Below are 25495 nucleotides of genomic sequence, written 5' to 3'. Positions count from 1 at the left end.
AAGAAGATAAAAACTTTTAGACAAATATTTGTATTTGTCCAGGAGTTGGAAAAATTCATTTGTATCGAAGAAATTAAAGAAATAGTAGCATATAAAAAGCATACAGCTTTTTTTTCCTATCATAGGTTAATTCAGAGCTTCTGCAGAAGCCAAAACTTATTTTTGAAGAAAAATAAAGAGAGTTTTTCAAACAGCTAGAGCTGAAGATAGGTTGCATGCCTGTCAAGAGCTGTTTCAATATATTTAATCCATGGAAAAAATGGGGAAACTTTGGAGACATTATCAAGACTATAAACACCCGCCCCCCCAACACACATACACAAACTTCTCCATCTGATAGTCAAATACCAGGACGCTTTTGAAATCTGTGGAGCTGAATTTGGGCATGTAGGGCAGTTGGAGTGAAGGAAACCAAAACAGGATCAAAGAGCCGAGTCACGGTAGATGGTGTGGGCAGAGAAGAATAAACAGGCAAAAGGGGGGGAGGAGGGAGTAAATGAAATCCAGCTGTTTATCTAGATAAAACTGGTCAGCTCTTATATCAGAGACGTGAATAATCAGAAGCATGTGAGCTTCTATTGTCTTTGACCTCAAAGGAAATCACTGTCTCCTTTGTTTGAGTCCAGTTTTAAACAACCAGGAGACGGGGAATATTTCCCATCACACCCAGCAGTTTATGTGCGAGTTCATTATGCACAATGAACACAGGCTTCCCGACTACTTGTTTCCCCTCTCTCTCTGTCTGTCTCGCTCTCTCCTTAAATTCAGGATCTAATAATCCCAGATGGTGGCTGTTGCATTGTTCTCAGAGATAGCCAGGAGAAAAATGCTACATCCACAAGCGCATCAGTAGCTTGGTGGGTGAAAGGGGGCTTTCGTGATGATTGTCAGCTCTTTTCATTCGGCTGTGTCACATTGCCACACCGAGCTGGAAATGTTATTTTGATCCCTGCGCTTTGTGCTGTTCCCCCCCCGACGTTTCTGTCGCTCTCCATCGTGAGGCAGAAATGGTGAGTAATTATCTCTTTTGCCGATATGTTAACACCCAGCGTCGCGGCCCGAACGGCGCAAAGTCAGCTGACTTCCAGCTCGGCTGTTGATAAGGAGTTTCTCACAGCCCGAAGGCGTGCAAGGCGGAGAGGAGGCTGATTCCCCCCCCTCTTCCTCTTCACAGGCAGTTTTATTGGGATAGTTTTTTCCCCCGTTTTTAACACTCGCCTGGAGGGTCGGAGGCCTCTGCCTGCCCTCTAACACACACTCCCACTCAGACTCTTCCTGTGTGTTTGCACTGAGGACGACTTACTAAGCATTAGCAGCTCTGCTTCCCGTTTTCCTGCTTCCATCCATCCAGTGCCATAAAATAGCCCCAGTTACAAAAAAACAGGAAATCGCAGCAACATTTATGCATGCGTGACCTCTAACACTAATGTTCTGCTCATCAAAAGAAGATGCTTTCCCCCCTCCGAGGCACTAGATATTTCTGTTCTCTTCATCCTGTTGTAATGCTTTCTGCAAGGCTTGATCAGAGTCTTGTAGCCCCTTTGCAGGTTCCTTTCCCTCTTTTCCGCCTGTGCGATTAGGCATGACGGTGTGAGCAGGCGAGAGCAGAGAGCAGACTTTTTTTGCATGTTTTCACGGTTCTCCACAAGGACAGCCGGAGGCGCGGTGCAGAGGTGGCGGGGTTCAGTCTCTCGGCCGGTGCTGAAAATCTGCATAGCAGCGGGGATTAGGGAGACGGCAGCGGAGAGAAATGTGCTACCTGAGGAGAGGAGCACTGATGATGTCAATCTACTGCAGACTTGGAGGAAAACACGATATGTGTTTACAAATATGAATCTGAAAAATGCAGCGTGCATTTTAATTCTAAAAAATCTTGAGTCGATGCTTTTTTGAACCATCTTTTGGTGGAGTTATGGCTGCCGGTCTTCTAGATTACTTCTCCAGCTGTTTTTGCTCAATTTTCTTCGCATAATAATTCTGTCAGATTAGATGGAGAGCATCTGAATTGTATTATTAGTCTTATGTTGATGACCTGCTGAAAGGCAGTAAACTTTCACCACAGTTGCAAGTCTTTCACAGCTTCTAATTGGTTTTCTATCAGGATTAGCCTGTATTTAACAGCATGATGTTGTCTTGAGTATATGTCTACTAAGCATGTAAGTTTGCCGCCACACTTACCGAGTTGCATAGAAGCCAAAAGGTTCAATTTTGGTAAAAAACGTGTCCCCTATGTTTTTTAAAATAGTATTTATTTCAGAAATGGGTTTCTTTCTACCTCTTCTCCAAAAAGAGCAGATCTGTGGACTTATAGCTTATAGATTCCCCCACCTGAGCTGTGGATTTGTGCAGCTCCTCCAAAGTTACAGTTGGTTTCTTGGTTGCTCTCTAGGTAGACTTTATTTACTGCTTAGGTGTGAAGGGTAAGTATTATCAGAATAAAAGGGAATAACAACTCATATACCTACACTTCATTCTTAATATTTTCCTCCAATTCACTGTTATGGAATACTTATGGTTGTTTAGTCACATATAATGTAAGCATGATAGATGAAACAGTTGTCAAGTGATAAAATCTCAAAATTCAAGAATTGTAAATACCCTTCTGAGGCTTTTTATGTCTTGGATGCTTAAAAAAACACACACCCGCTTAAAGATGCAGCCCATCAGTGTGAAAGTGCTCATCAGCCATCATAGCCCCTCCCTGGGCACTTTAGGCTCTCATAAAAAGCTGGGAAAAACTGCTTGCTCAGCCCATGCATGTGTTCTGAACTCTGGCTAGTATACCCGGCCAGCTGGTGATTTCTCGCTCCCCCCGCCTCGCCCTCCCCATTCAGCACTCGGACACAGCCAAAGACCGCGGCTCTACTGCAGCAATCAAATCGGCAGCCTCGTGTAGGCGCTCCGTGTCTGAGGTGGCACTTTAATTCAGGATTTCATTTCAGGGGGAGTCCGGCCATGTGCCAAATAGCTCTTACCTCCAGGCTGCCAGCCGATTGATGTGAACTAAATGTAATAAAGGCTAGATGAAATATCAGGCCCATATCTCTAATGCAATCTGCCATCACTGAGCCCCAGGATGCTACCTAGTGATATAGCAGGAGCTGCTGAGGAAGCAGAGAAAGAGCTCGAGGTGGAGACGATTCCTTCTTGTTTTCCTGTTTCTCTCCTGCTTCATATCTATTTTGGTTCATCCTCCTCTTTCAGTCTGTCTGGCTTCCTCTTTTTCTTCCCCCGTTCTGTCTCTTCTCTAGCCCAGGGAGGATCTCTTTTAATTTCACATGCTCAAATTAAACAGTGAACGGCACAGTTGCAGTCAAGGAGATCATTTCTTCCACCTTTGAGGGTTTTCTTTTCTTTCTTTTATTTGGTTATGTGTTATTGAACTCCGCCTCTGGGGAGAAGGTTTTATGATATAGCTTCGTAACGTCACATGCGCACACAGTCATGTACATATAGCTGTAAATCCACACACTGCCTCCTCATGACAGGTAACTCCATTTGCAGGTGTGTGTGTGTGTGTGTGTGTGTGTGTGTGTGTGTGTGTGTGTGTGTGTGTGTGTGTGTTTCTATGTGTTGTATCGCTCTCTTACTGGTACCCAAGGGGCGCAGAGGGGGATCGATCCCCGTATTCCGCTTGTAATGGGAAATCTATAGATGATCAGCAATAGCCAGAAGGAAAGGTAGTGAGGAAGAGAAGGTAGAGTATGGTTCAGGGTGAAAGGAGAGATGGATGAGTTCCCAAAGGTCACGGATGAAGGGAATTGTTCAGCACTAGATTGGTCGATATTTGGCGCTTGGCCGATGTTTAGGACGAAATCATAATCATCAACCTCCAGAAGTCACAGTAGTTTCAAACACAGAATGATGATATATCTACTGAGATCAATTAGTCATGTTGACCCTGGAACACCGAGCTATGGTTCACAGGGAATGTATAGTTCCATCCATACATCCATCATCTTCCGCTTACCCAAGATCCTCAGGGTAGCAGGTTCAAAAGGGAAACTGCTTAGCAAAGCTCTCCAGACACTCATTCTAGAGGATCTTAAAACCTTCTCAGGTCAGAAGTGAAAGGTAGTCCATCCTGCATGTTGTCAAACTACAACAGAATCTTTAAAAGGAGCCGTCATCTGAGCCCCACACAGATGACAAAGCTCCTCACCTTACCTGCAAGGCTTGTCCCAGCCACTCCATGGAGGAAGCTAAATCAGAACCTTTGCTATCTACTGGCTCTCACCTTTCTTTACCTTGACAGACCGAAAAAGCATGGGCATAACTACACACAAGACCCTAATCTTTCTGTTCATCTCCAGCCCCATCCTCCCATCATTCATGAGCACCAACATACTTGAACTCCTGTGCTTCAGGCAATAACTGACCCCCAACCTTGAGGGTCAATGAGCAATTGCAACTGCAAATTTCCTTCTAAGCCTCCCAGAATATGTGTAGGAATTTGAAAACTTTCTGAAAAAAGCCTAATCACACATACAGGTTGACGAAACTCTAAGGGATCACAGCTGCAGAAGTTGAGATTAATCCTCTGCTGACCTTAGATGGTTTGCGGTCAGCGGTTTAGCCCCCGTCATCTGTAAGTATGAGCCAGTGATGGACAGCTGAGGAAAGGCAGTGAAGCATGAGGACAGGAGGAAGAGACGTACGGTTTGTTTTGGGGCCTAGATTGAAGATGGCAGACCCTGCAGATCTGCTGGGATTCCGCTCACAGCATCTAGTTAATATTTCAGAGGCACTTATGGTTTATTAGAGTCCCCTTTGAGGATGGGAGAGAGATGGGACGTTGGAGTGTGTGTGCCCTCCACTCCTACTTCCTTTCTGCTTCTGTGCGTCGTCAAGACAAGAAAGCGACAGGATTCTGACTCTGGGAGAGTCAGACGCCTGACGCCTAACTCCCAGAGAGTCTGGGAGTTAGGGATTTAGTGGGTTTCTTTGCTCCAAGAGTAGAAAATCAGGAGAAAATAAAACAAGATACAGCAGAGAGGGGGAAATCATCTCAGCTGAATGCCCCCCGAGTGTCTAAATCCAGCCAAGTTTGGTTTGCAGATATTCCGGAACAGCTGTTGCTGCATTATCTGCAAAAACAAAATAAATCAGACATTCAGGGTTCTGCCGCAAGCCAAATTTTGGTCAGTCTCATGCTGTAACTAAAAAATACTTTCAAGAGAGTTTGGCAAACAAGATTTTGGTTGCTGATTTAACACAATCTAAAAGACAACCAACAAGGAGTGTGCCAGCAGGTGTTTATAGGACTCTGAGTGACCCAGAAGAGCTCATATGGTCCCAAAGGCTGGGACGGAGACATAATAATGTGCACACATATGGTCTATCGATACTAGACTTCTGTTTGGCTGCAATGAGGTACTGTCGGCTGGAGGAAATGTCCCTGGTCGCCAGCAAACAGCAAAGGTGTGAAAGGCAATTAGTTGCTTTGACGCAGGGGCGCTGTGATATATGAGAGCAGAAGAAGAGAAGACATGTCTGGACCGGTGCAGAATTACCGGCCCCTGAGGAGTTTTAGTTTCCTTAACCCCTCTCCCTCTGTTCCAACTAGTCCCCAAAGGGGAAACCATGGAGGGTGAAGCAGTTGCCTTATTATGGCTCCCTCAATGAGGAGCCAGTCGGGAAGACCCCAGACAGACCGCCAGACATACGAGGGGAATGGATGGTGGTGTCAGACAGAACGGGGCGGAGTTTGCTTCAAAACAAGCCCTAATGGAATCTGGACCTGTCTCCTCGAATGTGCAGATGCTGTATCATGCGCACCTTTCGCGGGTCTGCGAGCACACTTGTGCGCCGGCGATTTGTGTGCAACGTCCTGGAATGTGTTCAAGTGCGCGTGTGTGAGAGGCAGACGGCGGGGCTCTCGCGCGTCGGGCCCTCATACATGTATTCATCAGAGCCTGGGGAGAGGCTGAGCGAACAGGTCAATAATCACATCTGAGGAACACTCACTCGCTGACGCTAATCCACGACAGGAGAGAGAGAGAGACAGAAAGAAGGATAAAGACCCACTCCAAAATCAATTAGAACCTAATTAGGCTCTCAGCTCTTTCACGGGCCTTTTATCCCCGGAGTTGGAGATACGCCACTCAGTGTATGCGTGCACGCCCGTGTTTACCCATATCTCCACGTTGTGCGCTTGTTTGCATGAGTGGTGTGTGCTTGTTGGCATGCTCCTGAATGTTGTTTTCCCTAAGCATGTGTCGGTTACAGCCTTAAGCATTAGGGATAGCAGTGGCTCTCACAGACTCACTGTGGGAGCCTGGCACTAAAGCCTCTACGATCGCCTCTGTAATGCAGGATTACAAGCAGGGCATGTATAAGAGTATTGGACAACAGCTTCTTTAGTCACAAGCTAAAGGAGCTGAGTGCTACTCAGGCCTAAAACTTCAAATCCTCAAACTGCCTGTGACATGAGGACTTAAACACATCTGGTCATGATTAAAACTGGTTTGTTTATCACAATGCAAGGACAAACAAATTCCTTAATTAGCCTCCAGAGGTGGAGATTTCCAGATTCTAGCCTATGTGCATCTTGTAGCTCCTATTGTCGAAATCAAACCTTGTCATTGTGAACTCTTCTCCAATGTTTCCAGAACTCTTTTCTTGTATTATACTTCTGCCCTCTCCATATTTTCTTCCGCAGCACTGACAACAGTTGCAACATTTCCGGCTCATTTCAGCCATTTAGTGTTCCGGTCTTCACCTTTGCATTTGCCACTGTGACCCAGATTAATGTGCTGGGATTATCCCTCGATCAGCAGTCTTAGTTTGAATGCTCAGCACTGGAGTCGATACACTGCAAGAGCGAGATAGCTAAAAAAAAAAGAAAAAGGAGATTAGTGACTCTTCTTAATCCGGGTTTTATTTCAAGCTGGAACTACAAAAGCCATCTTAGTGTTCAGATGCCACAAGCAGCCACAGGCTTGAGCTGATTGCCATGTCTCAGCATACCCTGAATGCTTTTCCCTTTAAAGCAGCAGCAAGAACATTAGCAAAGATACTGGTTTTAAATATGTGCTTGAGCCCAGAAATGCCTGTAATGCTTTGTCAGCACCAAACGGCTCATCACGCTAATTAGCAAGATAACGGCGACCCTGTTGTTCCTTGACAGCTTTGTCACATGAACTAATTCAGACAAGTGTGTTTGCACGTCTGCACATTCGGAGGGCGCTCCCAGTTAGCTGCAAGGCTCCTGCAGCGATGCAGTTAGCAACACAGGAAAATACAACATGAGGACTGAGGAGAGACTCGTACCAGGAAAGGGAGGTGATACTACAGAGACACAAATGGAAAGAAAATGAATCAGTCTTGCCGCTAGAAACTCATCAACATGCTCATTTGGTGGAAAATCAAACAAGTTGTTTAGAGAAAATAAGAGGTATAAAAGTGAGTCTAATAGTCTGTGAAAAGAGCATAATTATTCAGATAAATTATACTGAGCCTTGCATTAAATAGCACTTAAGCACCAGGCTGCCACCAAACAAAAATTAAAAACATTCCTCCCCGTTCCAATGCTGACCAAACCCCATATTAGGATGCTAAAAGCTGGCACTCTGAAGCATTTCATGGTCCCAAAATGGTCCAGTAAAGGCAACACTTATTTATGAAGATGAATGAATAAAAGGTGAAAATTTCCACCATTTTCAGAGTGTGAAAACAAAAAAGACCAACATTACAACCTATATTTACAGAAAATCTTTCTGTTGCAACTTATTAATGAGCCAATCAGCAACAAGGCTCAGGAAAGTTTGCACTTGTGCGCCAAACCTTTAGTTTTTTGATGCATCCTAATTTTCACAGCTTTTTTTCATCCACCTCAATATTACATCCTTTGTACCTAAGAGTGCAACATTTAAAAGTTCACACTCCAAACTGGGATGTTTCTGCACCTTCTTGACAAAAAATTTCAGTCCAGCCATTCCGAGACACCGTAAAGTATCCAAAATTCCTGCTGCACATATTAAATGTCAGGAAAGTTACAGGAATATTTCATCTCATTAAATCAGTTCCACACAAACTACTGTACAATATCTCTGTGTGATTATGTTCCTTTTCTGTTTGAATGCATACATTTATGAAAGTAGTTACCAAATCCCGGAGTCCCCCCCTTCCAACTTGCAACCAGAACATGTTGTGCCAAACACCCCAACGTGAGTTATGACCTCCGAGTCGAAGACATTAGCAAAAACATTTGTGGTCCATTAAAACCTTTCTTTTTTTGGAGCTATGCCTGGCAGAGTTGAAGCGCGCTCAACCAAACACAGCGTGCTCTCAAAAGTAGAAAAGCCCAAAAAAGGATGAAAAAGTCCAACATGAACCAAATCTGCATGTTGTTTCAATCAGTGATGCTGACATACGGAATGGTACACAGAGCTATGAGCTAATTCAGGATTAGCCAGGTGCGCACTGTCTCTCTTTGTCTCCCTCTCTTTCATACACACTTAAACCCCCCCACACACACACGCACGAGCTGACAGATAAGAATTTGCTTTCATCGTTCGGGGTCAGTTGGTCGGTCAGAGCTCAACGAAGAACTGAGAAAACAAGCATGCGGAAGCTAATCAGAACCGAGTTTGGTGCCGATGCTCTGTGGTGCTCACCTCTTGATTTTTTCATGAGCTTCAACCATCTATTTTTACCCCTCTTATTAATGAATCTACCCAGCTGTCTGTTTGCCCGCATCCTCTGCCTCCGAGTTGACAGACACTCACTAAAATATGTCCTGTTTGAAATACAGCCCTCCCTCCGTTTTCTTTCCTGTGATCCAATATTCAGGGATTTGGGGATTGTTCGCCCCGAGCTGTCATCAAAGAGATCTGAGCGTGCCGTCCCAAGCAAAAACTGGGTCAGAAGAGCTACACTTATTGAATCCATCTGTGGGGAGACAACACAGTTTATTTCTCCCCATGATTGGTTGTATTTCTAAATTCAGGGATGCTATCATAAAACTGATCTCAGGTCAACACCTCTCTGGATTTCATTAACTCAAATTCCTAACTACCCCATCACTTTTTTGTTGACATTCCTGTTATAAACTGAATGCAGCGCTTACTTATTAGACAAATGATTGCGAGAAAACGCTAATAGAAACCGTTTCTCCCCTCTTCGTTTTGTTTTGTTTTGTTTTGCTCAGGTATGACTTCATAGAGATCCGCGATGGGACCTCAGAAACCGCTGACGTTTTGGGTCGACACTGCAGCAACATCGCCCCGCCGCCCATCATCTCGTCTGGACCCTCAATCCAGATCAGATTCGTCTCAGATTACGCTCATCAGGGCGCGGGGTTCTCTCTACGCTACGAGATCTTTAAAACAGGTGAGGAAACGATGATTTGTGGGACCCAAAAACCTGGATTCACTCTCCCCTACTTTTATTAGTAGAAGCAAACAGATGTAATCAGACAAAGAGAAGAAAGCAAACTACCTTTAAGACATGGAGAATGTAAGGAGCTGCGTGTAATGCTCTTTAATTGGCGCAAAGTCCGCTTCTTCTGGGAAGATGAGGAAGTCTGGATGTGGAAGGCTGTGGTGAGATGATGGAGAGAGCTCTGGGGTTACTTCAGAGTTAGACTGAAGGTTAAAGGTTTATAGGTAAGAAGCTGAAGCGAGGAGATTGATGGGGATGAATTTGAGCTGAAATGGGATTCTCTCAAAGTGGGCAAAGTGCACGCAAGGTTGGAGTAGATTTGTTTTGGCCGTTTGGGTGTGTTTGCTATAGTAGTCGCAGTGGCAGAAGAGGTTAAATGGCCTTCGGAGCTGCAAGATTTATGTTCAAGTGAGCGCACCAGCACTTTTTGCAGCATTTCAGCTAGCTCCTGAATCGTTTTGCTTCCAACGTGTCTTGATTTAAGCACAAAAAAATGGAAAGAGGAAGAGCTGGGTGGGGGAAAAATCGACTAAGCATTCCTCTTATCACAAGTTATCGCCTCCCACCTTTGAGAAAAATCTCTCTTGTTTGTGTCAAACGACTGTGACCCAGATTTGTCGTTCAGCTCCGTTACCAGGGCCACCGCCTTGAACCCCAATGATGCTTTAGCTCAGATTGCATCTGTCTCACGCACACAGACATGGATAGAGGATGGGGGATGCGGTTGCTATAGCTTTAATAAGATCCTGGTAGAAATTCTGGGGCTATAAGAGATTGTGTCAGTGTGCGAGCACATGTAGGTGTGTGTGTGGGTGGTTCTGCTCAGTTCATTGTGTGAGATTCTGCCTGTATATGTGGAGGTGGCGTGATAGCTGCACATGAGAGACAGGAAAAACAACCAAGACGAGGGACGGTTGGGGAATTGCTCGCCAGACCGAAGAGGAAGGGAGGACGTCAGAAAGTGAAAACGTATTCAGGATGCGTGATTGAGGCCAAGTGTTAATTACGACAGCGCCGCTGCCTGCACCCTCTCGCTCATCATGCCTGTTTGTCTGTCTGTGGCAGGTCTGGTTTGTAGGTTTCTACTGAACACCTCGCAGCTTCTGTCGGGTAAAACCAGGATCCTTCAGTTCCTCCAGTTCCAGCTGGAGGAACTGAAATAAAATTCAATCACATTTACTACAAGAAAAAAAGCTATCCTAACCAACCTGGCTGTGTGCAAGAAAAAGTAACAGAATTGTTTTACTTCAGCCATACTATTTGATTTTCAAAGTCTGTTTGAGGTCATCCCACAGAACCTCAAACAGATTTAAGTCTGGGCTTTGACTAGGCCACTCCAAACCTTTTCATTGTGGTTTTGAGAGCCATTCAGAGTTTGATTTGTTGTGTCAGCTTATTGTGTCACCAATTGTGGCTGAACTTAAGTAACATAACTGATGGTGTTTTCTTCTCCTTTCCTCCTGCATTGGGAATTTCATTGTTTAGAAAAATTCTGATATTTTTGCTCAGCAGTGGTTTTGGCCTTTGAAGTTTCCCATGTTGGCCAACCTTCTTTCTTATTGTTGAATCATACCGTTGATGCAGATGTTACCAGCAGAGCTTTCTGTGCTGTTCTGTCTTCTTTTGTGACCTGCTTATCAAATCATTGATGCTCTCTTGGAATAATGTTGGTCAACCAGCGACTCCTGGAAAGGATCTTCACTGTTTTCTCCAGTTTTGTTCAACTGGTTCCCTCGAGTGATTTGGTTTCTCATCTGTTTTTGAATTTCTTTACCTTGGGACATGATGTGTTGCTTTTTAAGATTGTTAAGCCTACTTCATCTTGTCAGACAGGTTTCGTTTGTGACTTCTTGAGTCTCCACGTCTGGAAGCAATCAAGCTGGAAGCAATCAAGCTGGAAGAACATGATTCAAACACTTGAAAGCAGCCGTTGCCGCCAAGGGTGGCAGAACTAGTGTTAGTGGGAAATAACATTTTCACATGTGGTCGAGCTAGTTTGGACAACTTTTTGTCCTCAGCTAAGGAAGTTACTAATTTGAAAGCAGCATTTTGTATTCATTTGGGTTATGTGTGTGTGATATTAAAATTTGATTGACAATGAGAAACATTTAAGTGTGACAAAAAGAAAAATTAATTAGGATTCTAAGAGTAGTTTTCCAAAAATATTGCATTTCATAAACCCATAATTCCAATGCGTTTAAAGGGCAACCTGTGTGTACAGTATGAGGGATGTGTTTATGGGTCTGTATGTGTTTTTAAAGGGTGCGTCCAGAGATGGATATCAGAGCACACAGCTGGGAGATGTGTGTTTGTGTTCAGCTTCCTCCCCCATCTTGAACAGACACCACTCTGTCTCAGAGTCAGACAGTGTGTGTCTGGTTTGGATTGCGTGTGTGTGGATATGTGTGTTTGTGCTTTCTGTACTATGAGCTAATGATGCAGCGGCTTGTTTCCATTTACTTCATTGAATCCTGTTTCATAAGCAGTGACTATAGCTACTCCAGGGATTTTTCAGTCGGACGAGGGATGAGCTTGTGTTGGCGTGGGGTGTGTGTGTGTGTGTGTGTGTGTTATTGGGTACAGTAACACAAATTACTTCCACTGAGGAAGATCAGTAGTCAACCTATGACTTTCTACCCCCAGCACTGTGCCTCTTGAGGGGAGACAGTGAGTGTTTTTCCCCAAAACAACTTCCTTTCCTTGGACATGCACACTTCAAAGGAATAGTTCATGGCTTTTCAAGCGAGGATCTAATTACAGGTTACAAGCAGCTAATATCATACCTGCTGCAGGTAACTCTTCTGCATCTTTATCTGCTTTGAATTCAGATTAGCAGGTTCGAGAGGCTGAATGCAACTGCTTGTTTAGGAGCCAAGACCAAAGCAGATTTCTGCCATCTTAAAACCCAATCCCTTGAGCTATAATCCGAGGATACCTAAGACCCCCCTCTAAAAATGCTTATTATATTGCCTATCGCATGGTATAACCGAAAATATAGATTAATATCAATTAATGCGCACAATTGAAATTCTGTGTGCCACAGAAGCTAACATTAACTGTCTTCCTTATTTCTGTTTTTGATGGTACTGCCAATCAGCACCAAGGAAAACAATGTCAGCTAGCATTGTGCCTAGGGAAGCCATCTTCCCAAGCCGCATTTTCTTTGTAATACTTTTGAAAAAACCTGCAAGTAGGCAAATTTTCTGTGAATAATTAGAAGTTACGTTCCACTGAAAACTATGCAAGTAGGTGATTCCGCGAATACTGAACAATGAATAGGCAGGAGTTCACTGTAGATCAAGTAGCCTTTTACTGGAGTCATTTTAAAAGGGAAAAAAGAGTTAACTGTGAAAAAGTAGTGGAAAAAATAAGAAATATAACAGCTGCTTTACATTACATTAGTTACTCTGACATTACAAAATGGTCCAACACAAGAGTGATCCATAAAGTTGCATTTTTCAGTCACTTTATCTACTTGATAAAAGTTGATATTAACTGCTCACTGTAAAAATGCTGAGCTATCCCTTTAAAGCTTCTGTCCAGTAAAAGGGTACAGTGAAAACCTTCCCTCCTCCCCCTTATTGTTGTGGCCTACTTTAGTCCTACTCATGCGTGCTTAACCCTTTATTCATCACAACCCATGCGCCTCTCAGACATTTTAACATACACACGGTCACGTGCCACTGATGCTGTTACCACGGCTACAGAGGGAAGACTAGCAGAGCAATCCCCCATTTTCCCTGGTCCCCCCCAAAGCCCGCCACTAGCACGATGGGGAGCATCACACCACAGCCAATCCGGAGTTAAGACGGTCAGAGAGCACCTAAGGGCGTTGGGTCTCCTCCCTGACCGCTGCCGACAGTGGCGTCTGTGGGGTCGCAGTGGGAGTGGGAGCAGAGCCTAAGGCAGGACCCCCCACCTGCTGGAGCTCCAGCCAAAACACTGACTCCATGTGTATTTTTGATGCTATCTGGTTGATTGGATGCCATCCCCTTTGCATCAGTCCTGGCTGTTACCGTATTCCTGATTGCGATGTTGTTTATTCCTGTAATACCCAAGTCACCCTGGCGCTGAAATTACACTCAAGCAATTAACTGGCAAAGGTGATTAAACGGTAATGGGGAAAAGCTTGACGCAAGATGAAACAAGAGACCTGATCAGAAAGTGAGAGAAGGGGTTTTGTCTTAAACAGACGGAAGCTGAGAAGGATTGTTTTTAATTTTGTGTGAATATTCTTTGAGGAATTTCTCTCTAAAAAAAGCTGCTCTGTTCGAGGTCTAAATTAGTGCCAAAACCATGGCATGCCAGGAACGTTGTTTTTCTTTTTTTCTTTTTTTTTTTGTAGCTGTTTCTTGTTCACAATGTTTTGTTGTTGTTGTTGTGGATTTTCCACCCTAACCGCCTCCAACCCCACCACCACATTTCCACAGCGCCTCTTGGGTTACACATTTCCGCACGCACCCATCCCTTCCTCACGCAGCTCTGGAGAGAATTTCTTCAATGAAACCTTGAACCAAGTTGTGCTGCATGAGAGGCGTGCCTGTGTTTGAGCAGTGGATGTCTGTCAGACAGGGAGGTAGGGGCGGTTTTCATGTGCGGCGGCAGAGGTGAGCTCCTCAGACGAGACAGGGAGCCGGATATGGGTGAAGAATTGATGGAGAAGATGAGAGACGACGACAAGAGGAGGAGAGACGGGGGATTACCCCGACACAACATGTGGAGCTGCTGCTGAACGAGGCCACTCATGTGAAAGAAATGAGTGGTTTCTACCCAGCAACCCGCCCTCCGTCGTCTCCCCTCTCTCCGCCACACTGACACACTCACACCATGACCTCCCGCTCACTGCCAGGAGACGTCTCCTGCCAAATGGCAGCTCATGGTGCGGCGCAAAGCACCGACTGGCGGCCTGCGAGTGACAGGCATGTGTGTGTGTGTGTGTCTGGCTCAGCCATGGGTCAAGACATGTCAGGGAAACTTGTTTTTAGCATGTTCATTGGCTGCGAACTAATAAGTGGGGCTACTCATGCATACACGCACAGACGACGACATGTAAGGCGGCCAGCTCAGGCGAGCGCACTGGAGTCAAGCTGTGCTCAGATTGAGGGGGTTATTTTTCCCTTCATGGTGACCCAGTAAGAATCTGAGGTAGTGTGTTACTGTGTCTAAAACACACACACACACACACACACACCTGCAGCCACAGACATGAAAGCAACAAAAGTAACCAACTAGTAGTGTAGCCAATGGTGTACCAAACTATTCAAAAGGTCAGGGGCTGGGTGTTGACTGGGAAAGGACTGTGGTGGAGGATCACATCTGAAACAATTAATTGAACTAACTGTGATTAACTGATTATTTTTAATTGCTAACTAATTTAGTGATTAACGGGAGTATACAGAATCAAAAAAAGGCCGTTTACTGAAAACAATGCAATATTTTCAGAGATTAGTTAAGATACAATTGTACAAAAAATTTATTCATTTTGCATTTAAGATGAAAATACCTTGGTCTACAAATAGGTTTTAGCTAAATGTCATTGGGTGCCACAGTTTTAGCTTCATCTGGTTCAAATTTACTAAAGGAATGCTGTTGTTGCATTTTAGGCAATAAAATGTTTATTTTTCTTTCTTACAGAAGGAATTGAACTGTTTATTTGCATATTTTGACGTATTTCTAATACTGTATAACAAAGGCTGAAGTGGCTAAATGAAAAATCTGTAGAATGCGCCATTTTTATATGATTAATTGATTCCTTCAATAATCGTAAGTTGCAGCCCTAACGTAGTAGCTCAAGAAATGTAGAAATGTTACCTGAAAAGTAAGCATATCTGTAAACTGTTACCCTACATCAATCTGCAAACATGATCCAGCCAATGCCAACAAGTTGCTGATTAATAAGCAAGCAGAGGTACTCAAGCGTGCACTTACACCACACTGACTCACCCCAACACGTGCAAGCACCTGGACACCGGTATGGGAGGCGGATAGTTCAAGTCTGAAGGTTGCAGACACAGTTTGGAGATGGAGTGCAGTGGAGTCAAGCTGTGCTCAGATTGAGGGTTTTTTGCTGCACAGTGACCCAGTAAGAATCTAAAGCAGTGTGTCAGTGAGTCTCACACACATTACAGTAACCACTTAATAGCACATGCTAACAGCTGCTCATGCATCCTTAATAGTTCATTTACTCACTCACAATAGGTGCATTAGTTACATGCAGGATTTATGCAACACTAAACATAGAGGAGATGCTGCTTGTAGCTTGTTGTAAATTACTGTCATATTTCTCTCTGGGAGTGTGTGTGTATAAAACCCGTTGATTCAGTGTTGTTTTGAAGCTGCACAGTGTGTGCGTGCGTGCGTGTGTGTGGGAGAGTGGACACAAAAGGTTGAATGCAGCTCTTAACACGTGGGAGGAGATTCATGCATTTGTGTCAACATCTTCTGCACAACGCGCACGGTGTACGCCGCATCGATCTGCAGACAAAGACGTTGCAAAAATGCCAATACGCTCACATATAAGCCGAGAAGTGAAAAATGTAAGGTATTTGCATCACAATGGGCTGAAAAAGATGTTATGAGAAGAGGAGAAAAACACTGCGTGTCTCCTGAGTTTTTTTTTTTCTTTTTTCTTCCTGTCTCCAAGCTGATTGGGGTCAGTTCTCCACCATTAACCAAGCGCAGGCAGGGGAGGGCCGGAGCAGCCGGCCGACCCCTCTGCTTTTTTACACGGCAGCCTGATAATAAGGACTGGTGCCTCGGAGGAATGCTCTGCCGCTGGAATGCTCGGCTAACGTGTCTGCGCTCTTTAAACGCTGCTTTTATGAATCCTGAACGTGGTTATCAAACGGAGACTGGCAGTTCTCTGAGACAGCGCAGAGCCGCCGCCGCCGCTGCTGGTGCTGCTGCGCGATGCACAACTGGTTTCCGACGTTTGACATTCCCCAGATACCGCTTCATCTTGACCTTCCCGGTCTGCTTCCCAACACAGTCAGCGATGGGAAAGAATCGCAAGAACAGGGCTGATTGCAACACCGGTTGCAGAATGAAAAATGTTGGTAAATTCAGCAGCAGATGAGTGAAAACTTGATAATTAGTTATTTAATCACTATTATGGAAAAATATACATTACATCTCACATTGTTTCATGTTAGAAGCTCAAAGTTGAACGTATTTTCCTGGTATTTTATGTGGTATATACAGTTGGACCATTTTTGTTGTGAAAGTTAAGTTCAGTCAGATTCAATGAAGACTTAAATCAAGTGGATTCCAGATTGGATTTAGGTCTGGACTTTGACTAAACCATTCTGATCCATACATCTTTGCTCTAAACCACTCTACTGTAGCTCTGGCTTTATGTTTAGTCCTTTGTAACATCTAATGGGTTTCCTTCATGAATTACTCTATATTTAATGTCTTAAAATCCTTAATTATTTTTTCTATATCATTTTTACTTTAATGTGCCATTCTCTTCCCATTGATTTATTGAATGATTCTTGTTTTCTAATCTTTAAACTTTATCACATTTCTGTTGTGTTCTTTGGTCTTGTTGACCAAAGACCTAACCCTAACCCTTCACTAACATTACCTTCACAAAGATTGACTCTTTTTACCAACTACATGTCATTTGAAGGCTGCTAGCTGTACTAGATTTTATTATAAAAACATCATTGTAAATGGTTGTGAATACAGATGTGACTGTGTTGGTCTATTATATAAAATCCCAATAAATCACATTGAAGTTTACAGCTGTAACAAGTCCAATGTGAAAAAGTTCAAGGGTTAGGAAGGTTTTTTCCGAAGCATTCGATTAGTTAGTTTAGCAAGGCCACTAGTGCAGGGATTTCTGACTTGCAATTAACTGGGATCAAATGAAAATCCTGTCTCTAAGCAACAATATCTCATGAGGATATTTGACCCTCTGGCAGGCATAAAAATAGAAGAACATAAAGACATTCAACAAGCCAGAGCAAATTGTTTATAACCAGAGATGTAAAGATAGAAATGCTCTAGAGGAAAGACAACAGACAGAAAATGACGGTTTGTGAACGAGGTTGTGTGTGTGTGTGACATTTGTGCAAAGCTCTCTGTCAGCTTGCTGCTCTCTCAGACCCTCATTGAGGTGCTGGTCCATAAACGCTCGGCCGTGACTCGGGCTCCCCAGTGGGCCGCGGAGCAGTGGCTGATGGGTACATGATCTGAGTCACACAGCTGCTGCCGCTCAAGGTGAGCCGCCCCGGGCGCATAAATCTGCATGGCTAATGAGGAGCAGCCGCAGAGGGCCCACTTAGAACCATTACACCAGTTTTGTGGTGTAAGAGCGTGCGCTTTTTAAAAGGGAAAGCTGCATCCAGGAGGAGACTAAAGGGACTACAAGGAGGGAAGAGTTCAGGGTTCATTTGTTTTCAGTGTGTGAGGAAGAGCAGGGGTCAGACGGGCTCTTTAGCCCTGCATTTAAGAGTGTCATTAGAGGGTGCTTGTTTCATTCATTTCAATTTTGCCTCTACAATAAAATATCCAATTGTTTTAAGGCTTGAAATGCGTATTTACCAAGGGTGACAATAAATGATGCTGCACTGCTCATATCGCTCAATGCATCTGCCTCTTTAGCATTTTCTCACTGTGTATTTTCTCATCTATTTGTAATCATAAACCACCGCAGCTGCTGTATATCCCAGCTGGCTGTCAGTGACGAACGACTCTCTGAGACGCTAGTCTGCAAGTTAGATGAGATACCACGCCATGATCGATTGCTTGTGCCTGTATTCTCACCTAATGTGACCGTTTTCTTCCTCCTTTTTTTTAAAATTTATTTATTAAAATATCCTTATATCCCCTTTATCTGCTTAGGGTCGGAATTCTGTTTCCGCAACTTCACCAGCCCGTCCGGCATGATCGAGTCCCCGGGCTTCCCGGACAAATACCCGCACAATCTGGAGTGCTCCTACATGATCATGGCCCCGCCCCACATGGACATCACCCTCACCTTCCTCACATTCGACCTGGAGAACGACCCCCTCATGGTGGGCGAGGGCGACTGCAAGTACGACTGGCTGGAGGTGTGGGACGGCCTTCCGCAAGGTGAGCCGAACGCAACCCCGCGGGGAGAGATGAATGGACGCGCGCACACTTTGAACATTCACACTCCGTATCCACTGACTCATGCAATCCCCGCCGTTCCTGTGTGTAAATTTGCATACCGGCCTTCAATTTCCTGAGCTGCCATCACTCTCTTTGATGTGAGCTGCCTTTCCTTACATTCCATTACATCCCATAGAGGAAGCGCTATTTCACAGAGGGAGCTCAAAGTGCCTCGATGCCCCTGAGGAGTAGGCCTTTCCCATGGCCCTTTTCCTTTTTCCATAATAACGCTCTTCATCACTCCCTCCCCCCAAACCTCCTCCTTATCACCTGGCACTTCCTTCCTCCCCAGACGAGTGAGAGTGACAGCCGCGATGGGTATCAACAGGACGAGATGAGTGTAGGAAAAAAACGAGATCAGGGAAAAACATTTCAGGATGTAATCAAGGGGCGTTAAAACGGAAAACCGCAGGAAAGAAAAACAAATGAAACGCGGAATGTTAGAGTTAGCAATAACTAATTCTTTTGTTTTAAAATCATGATTTTGATGGTCAAAGTTATAATTTTGACTTCTGGTTGCTACTATGAAATTCTCAAATCAATGAGATACTTTTTGTCATAATTCTCACTTTTAAAAAAAAACGATAACTTGGACACCACATATCATTGTCATGCAACTGAAAGTCAAAATTATGACTTTAGAAACTCTGGAAGTTTACATTTTACCTGATTAAGACTTTAAACATTGAAATATGACCAAATATTGAGTCACTGCAAAAAAATACAAACTCTTGCCAAATATTTTGGTCTAGTTTCCAGTGTAAATATCTTTGTACACTTGAAATAAAACAAAACTAACTTGCAAGTAACTTTTCAGCAAATTATAGGAGTTTGTTTTAAGTTAATACTTCTTGAATATTGATAAAAGAAGTGCTAGCTTCACTGTTAGATCATTTCACTTATAACATTGGAACAATGTATTGTTATAACTGAAATAATCTGTCAGTATAATATATTAACTTAAAACAAGCCTCTATATCTTGCTGAACCGTTACATGTAAGTTAGTTTTGTCTTATTTCTAGTGTACTAAGATGATTGCACTAGAAACTAGACCCAAATATTTTCTAAGACTTTGTGTGTTTGCGGTGAAGGTCATTATTATGACAAACAACAGTTAATTTCTTTTTAAGTGGTGAGGCGCGTGTTTCCGGGATCGCCGTAAGGTTAAATGTCAGGCGCTCATGGAAGCTGAGCGAGAAGTGGCGATTCATTCATTTCTCACCTCTTTGTCCGCCCCTCCAGAACATAAAGCTGGGACCAAAGGATTTGCTCTAATTCTATTATTTTCAGTCGCTAAAAAAGGGATCCGAGTGGATTTAAAATTCCAATTTAAGGGTTTTGATAGCTGAAAACAATTTATAGCATTCAAAGTTGAGAATTAGGAGCAAATTAAAGTGTAACCCAGTTCCAGGGAGCCGAGTCCTCGGGGCGGGAGACGAGACGGAAGGGTGAAAGAATTTAGTGTCTGGCTCGGGAGGGGTTGCGACGGGCTGCCTTGAGACTATTTTAATCTCTCTGTGTTTGTGCGTGAGTGTATGTGGTGCTCATCTGCGGCTGATCCCAGTGCAGCTTGCATGAAGGCAGGGATTCCAGTTCCCCCTGCTGGGATCTGGCTGAGGCACACATGGCAGATGGAGGGATGGACAGGAAAGTAAAGGGAGAGTTGGGAATGATGCTAGGAAGAGGTGGCATGCTGTGACTCATTAGTCAACACTTGCCGCAGTAGAATTTCTACTGGACAGCCTTAAAGTAAAAAAACAAAACAAGTAAAGTAAAGGGTTTTAATCTGTTTGTTTTTCCTCTAGCGTCTCCTCTGATTGGCCGGTACTGCGGGACAAAGATCCCCCCGGAGATCCAGTCATCCTCCGGCCTGCTGTCCCTCTCCTTCCACACAGACATGGCCGTAGCCAAAGACGGCTTCTCCGCACGCTACAACATCACCCACAAAGAAGTGGCCGACTGTGAGTGCAGGATAACGTCTCCTGAATGCGTCTGTGCATCATATTTCTCTCTGACGCTTATTTTTTTTCCCCCTCCTCTCTCTCTTCCTCTTACCCTATCCTCACCTTCTCGATATGCTCAGCTTTGCCTGCTTTAATGCTATTTTAGGTTTGATGCTTTTTCAAGTTCCCTCCAGAAGTATTTTGCTCTTTTCTTAGAAGCAGACTCATAGTGTTTTCATTTAGAACATAAATTAACCTCAGTTTACCTCAGCTCACCTGCTGCTTGTCACGCTACAACAACAGCATTCAGCTCAGTCAGACACAAGGCTTGTAGGAAGCGAGTGGAATAAGGTGCTCTGATCATTTGATGCCAAAATTGAATAAATTTCTTTATGTAAAAGATTATGAGTGGATGAAACCTAAGACCGCCTGTGATCCTGAATGAAACATAGTGGTGACAGCCTCATGCTGTTGCACTATATAGAATATGTTACACCTGTTACAAGCTACAAAAGTGACTGAACTATACAACTAGAGCTACTTTTACTTTCAATTCACAGTTATGTGCTTCTTTGTGTTGGTCTTTCACATAAAATAGATAGGAAATATAATGAAATTGGTAGTTGTAACTTGAAAAAGTTCAAGTACGTAGTATACACACTATTTTTTGTTTCTTTCACTAGTACTGACAAATAAAATCTTCTTATTGCATTTATTCACCAATCATCTCCCCTTTCCTCTGTTCTCTTTACTAGCATTCCACTGTAGCAACGCACTAGGCATGGAGTCGGGCAAGATCAGCGACGACCAAATCACAGCTTCAACCAGCTTCTACGACAACCGCTGGTTGCCGCGGCAGGCCCGCCTCAACAACGACGACAATGCCTGGACGCCTTCAGAGGACAGCAACAAGGAGTACATACAGGTGTTTATTTGCAGACCAAATTGTATTTTTCTCATGAAATCGAAGCTCAAGCACAACTTCAATAAAAATTCCAGCCATGAAGTGACCTTAAAGATCACTTTGTTGAGGATAATAAATTTGTTGTGGTGAGGAAAAGATGGAATATACAACAGTATCTCATATACTGCAGGACACACACACACCCTTGTGCACGCACACACACACACGGGAAATGGAGGAACTGTAAACCGATGATAAGGAAGTTCTTCTGCACTTTCAATCTTTCCTGTCTCCAACACGCACGCGTTTGCATGAGCCGAGGAGAGCAGCGAGACGGCTGTGATTGATGAAGGTGCTCTCCTGGAACGCATCCGAACACCGAGCCATTGATCTTTACCTCCCGCCTCCTTCACCTTACACACATGACAATGCACATACATGCTCTCCTCAGTTTCCCCAGCAGTGGGGCACAGTCTGCGACTAATTCCTGCTGTCTGTGCGACATGCACACAGCGGCAGGAACGTCTCCGGTATCTATGTCAGTCATGCTTTCGTCTAAATAGGTTCGTTTTAATAACTTAAAGAGTCATCTGTTTCATAGGATATCCATATCTTCCTTTTTCTCAGGAAAAAGGAAATTATGTTTTGTTTACGCTTTTGCACCTTAAAATCATCTTTGGGTTTGCTTATCTGCGTCTTCCGCTTAGAATCATAGCGTGACATCCAGCTTTACGGTGTCAATCTCATTTGTGCGGCAGGTGGAGTGGTTTTGCTCTCACCCCCCCCCATAATTTGAACATTGTTCCAATAAAATTAATTCTTTATTTCAGGTTGACCTCCACTTCCTAAAGGTGTTGACTGGGATAGCAACACAGGGAGCCATATCCAAAGAGACTCAGAAGGCTTACTACGTCACCTCCTTCAAACTGGAGGTCAGCACCAACGGAGAGGACTGGATGTTGTACCGACACGGCAAGAACCACAGGGTTAGTCTTTGCTACGCACATTTAAATTTAGCAAATTAACTTTACTGGACTGCAAGAACAATAAGGTTTCAAAGTATCACAGTTGTTACTTCAATGCAGATTAAGTATTTTCTTTGTGTGTGTGTCAAGTTGGATTAAATTGTGAGATGTTAAATGTGCAGTTATCAGTCTGTGATTGTCAGCTCTGTTTTCAAGCAGAAAAGTTTACAGTTATCAAGAGTTAGTCTCTCTTAGACACAATTGTCTCCTGTACATACAAGTATCTTCAGGAAACTTGACTCCGCTTGCAGCTATAGGTTCTTTATTTACAGTACATTTATTCCCCTGCCACGGCTCATTCCTCAGTAACAAAGGCAGCCGTGTTCATCCAGGAGTTGCATCAAATGATGCAGCATTCGTTCCCCTTCCGCGACCGCTGCTTGTAAACCTCAATCGTGACCCCGGTCATGAGGTAGAAAAAGAAGCAAAAGACGAGTAAAACAGGAACAATGAAATCCTCTGTGTGCTCTTATCTCCATTTTAGATTTGTGATCTCTCTCTCAGAGTATTGCTCACATATAAACAGACACCTGGGGTTGTGAAACCGTTGGGAGTCGCGCCAGGTGTGGACTGGGACAATTTATGTGATGTTGGCGTTGTTTGGTGCTTTGACGGGGCCTTATATCTTTTTTTGTTTTGCATGTGATGTTCTGCATACAGTGGAGGCTGCTGTGCGACCACCTGTCTCTTGGGGGATTCCAACTCTTTCCCCTCATTCCAAGCTTAACGTCTCTGTGGATTTTAAGCAGAAAAACAGAGTGGGGAGAAGAGGAAGAGGTGGGGTGATGGGGGCGGGGGGATTTAATCCGCATAGACTAACCCGTACGGACCAGGGCCCCCCTCCTCTTCTGTGCGTGACCATGATTGGTTTGGGTGGTGCCAGTGGGGGGTATTTGATGTAGAGATTATTGAGCAAAATGTGGATTTGCCTTAAAAGTCAACATCTGTGTAATTTATTAGAGCCCCCAGATGTCCCCATTCCTTCCACAAGCACAAGCCCACTCAATCCACAGACACCTCCCCCTCCCATTCCCATTTAAATAACCTCTGGCTGATCTTCTTGTCTGGAGATGTGCGTGCAAGTGCATATATATCAATGTACACACATGGTGCTTGCAGGTCCGTCTGTGTTTTGGTAATATGAGTCCTCTAATCTGTTGGAGCATAGGAAAAAAAAAAGATATCGAGACACATTCAGACACGGCTTCAGACAGAGGCATCATTTGCAGGCTTTTGGGATGGATCTTGCAGGCATTATGAAAATTGTTTTCAACATTTTGAATGCACAGAGAGGCGGCATGACTCAAAGAGATTGATGGAAGTTAGCAAATTTTTAAAGTGCGGTTTTTAAAAGGGAAATTAGGTGTGACTCGGCGGCGATCAAAACTAATTCCATGTTGCTCCGAGCTGAAACCAGGAAGTCTTGCTCTTCTTACCCTGCCTCATTGCATAACCTCCATAAAATGTGAGCCACACCATCTGTTTTTGATTCAAAGAAAGAAATGATGACAGTTTAAAGATGGACCCCATACATGAGACTATTGGTCACATTAGGATTTAAAACCACAAGCGTTTATTCAGGATCCATGCCTGAGTACAGCGGACCTTAAACAGCAAGGCCTGTTTGAGGTCATGCTTTAGGATTTATTAGAATCAGACTTTGACTAAGCCACTCATCTTCATTTTTTGTAGCTTTTTTCACCTTTCGGAGGTGAACTTGCTGCTGTAAATGTCCTGCCCCTTCATCTGCGTATGATGTTTTTGTGTTTTCTGTACTTCAGGTCGTCAGACAGCTCCTGTTTAAGTGATTCATTGATTTAATTAATGTCTGCGAGTCACCAGGGCTGGGTGTGGCTATTGAAAATGACCCCAAGAAAATGTTGTTAATCATGGCTAACTCATGATTTAAACAAAGGAGCAGCTATATTTTCACAACTTCTCACCACTGAATTAAATCATTTGAAAAGTTTTTTTTTGCATCCACTTCTGTTATCTTTGACACAAATGTTTGATTTGATCAAACGGATATCTAAGTGTTAAGAGCATTCCTTTGGCATGTTTTAAGAAAAGATTTCTTGAAAGAGGCCAACTTTTACATCTTAATAAATGGATATATTCAACAAATCTAACTCAAAAGGGATTTTTAGCCATAATTTGGAGCCCGGCTTTACAGTTTAATATTAAAACCGGAGAGTATGCTAAACTCCTTGTTGGTCAGGGGCTGCGTCTTTCCCCATGGGCCGCGGCTGAATCTTCCGTGACCACTAATCCACCCGTCGTGCTGCTCAAGCCCCCCTGTTAGCCGGTCCTAAGCCCCCCCAAAGAGCCTTAAGTGGTTGAAGCTCAGTTCTCGTCGGGGGGTCTTGTAATGACTCAGATTTGGTTCTTCTAATTGTCATTTAACAGTGAGCTTAACGTTATAGAGGCTTATGAATTGCACGTGCGCCACATCTGCACACCAGATAAGAGATTACTATTAATAATAGGAGTGGCTTTCCAGTCTTCACCCTCCTGTGTTTGTCAGGAAAAGGTAACTTTTTCATTGTCAGGACAGGAAGTTATGAAAAGTACAGTAAGAGAACAAGGATACCGCCTCTAGAGTCACACCCACAATAAGCTTTTGTGTTTTTTGTCGTTCCTTTTCACCAAGTTTCTGCATGACAACCCAATCTCAGTTTAACGTGCATGTGACTCGTTAAATCAAAGTCGCACGGCTCACATATGCACCTCATTACTTGATGAGATGCTAACTCGCTCGGGAGCTGCATTCCTCACCAACTCGCGCGTACTGTAAGACACGAGCGTGCAGTCATCTTTTTTTTCCATCGCTCTCTCCCTTTCTCGCTTTCCGACACAGACACACGAGCGTGCCCACACTAATTAACATGAAAAACACACACTGTCATCTGTCAGCGTCTGTGAGGGAAGGTCCCAGCAGCCTCTGGTGCTAAACAAGCTTTGTGTTGCTGAAAAGTGTCGTGAGGTTGTGCTAAATTTGTCACACACATCAAGTAACCCTGAGCGAGGGGGTGGGGGGGAGAAAAGGAAAAAAAACAAAACAAAAAAAAAACAGCCCACACAGCATTTCAGCCTGCTCATC

The 25495-nt window shown here is 43.9% G+C and overlaps 1 protein-coding gene across 2 annotated transcripts in view; it reads left to right on the top strand.

Moving 5' to 3' along the window:
• The window catches only part of nrp2 (neuropilin 2), a 68177-nt gene that overhangs the window by 11561 nt on the left and 31121 nt on the right, over nt 1-25495 (top strand). For both annotated transcript variants that reach the window (XM_023329461.1, XM_005807991.2), the window contains exons 3-7: nt 9152-9333; nt 18232-18462; nt 20329-20484; nt 21222-21391; nt 22201-22356. In XM_023329461.1, coding sequence (XP_023185229.1) covers nt 9152-9333; nt 18232-18462; nt 20329-20484; nt 21222-21391; nt 22201-22356 — 895 coding nt within the window. The remainder of the gene's footprint in view (nt 1-9151; nt 9334-18231; nt 18463-20328; nt 20485-21221; nt 21392-22200; nt 22357-25495) is intronic.

This window comes from Xiphophorus maculatus, chromosome 24 (genome assembly GCF_002775205.1).
Source record: "Xiphophorus maculatus strain JP 163 A chromosome 24, X_maculatus-5.0-male, whole genome shotgun sequence".
Taxonomy (NCBI): domain Eukaryota; kingdom Metazoa; phylum Chordata; class Actinopteri; order Cyprinodontiformes; family Poeciliidae; genus Xiphophorus; species Xiphophorus maculatus.
The sequence above is the reverse complement of the archived record's forward strand: the minus strand, read 5'-3'. Positions and strand labels throughout refer to the sequence as shown.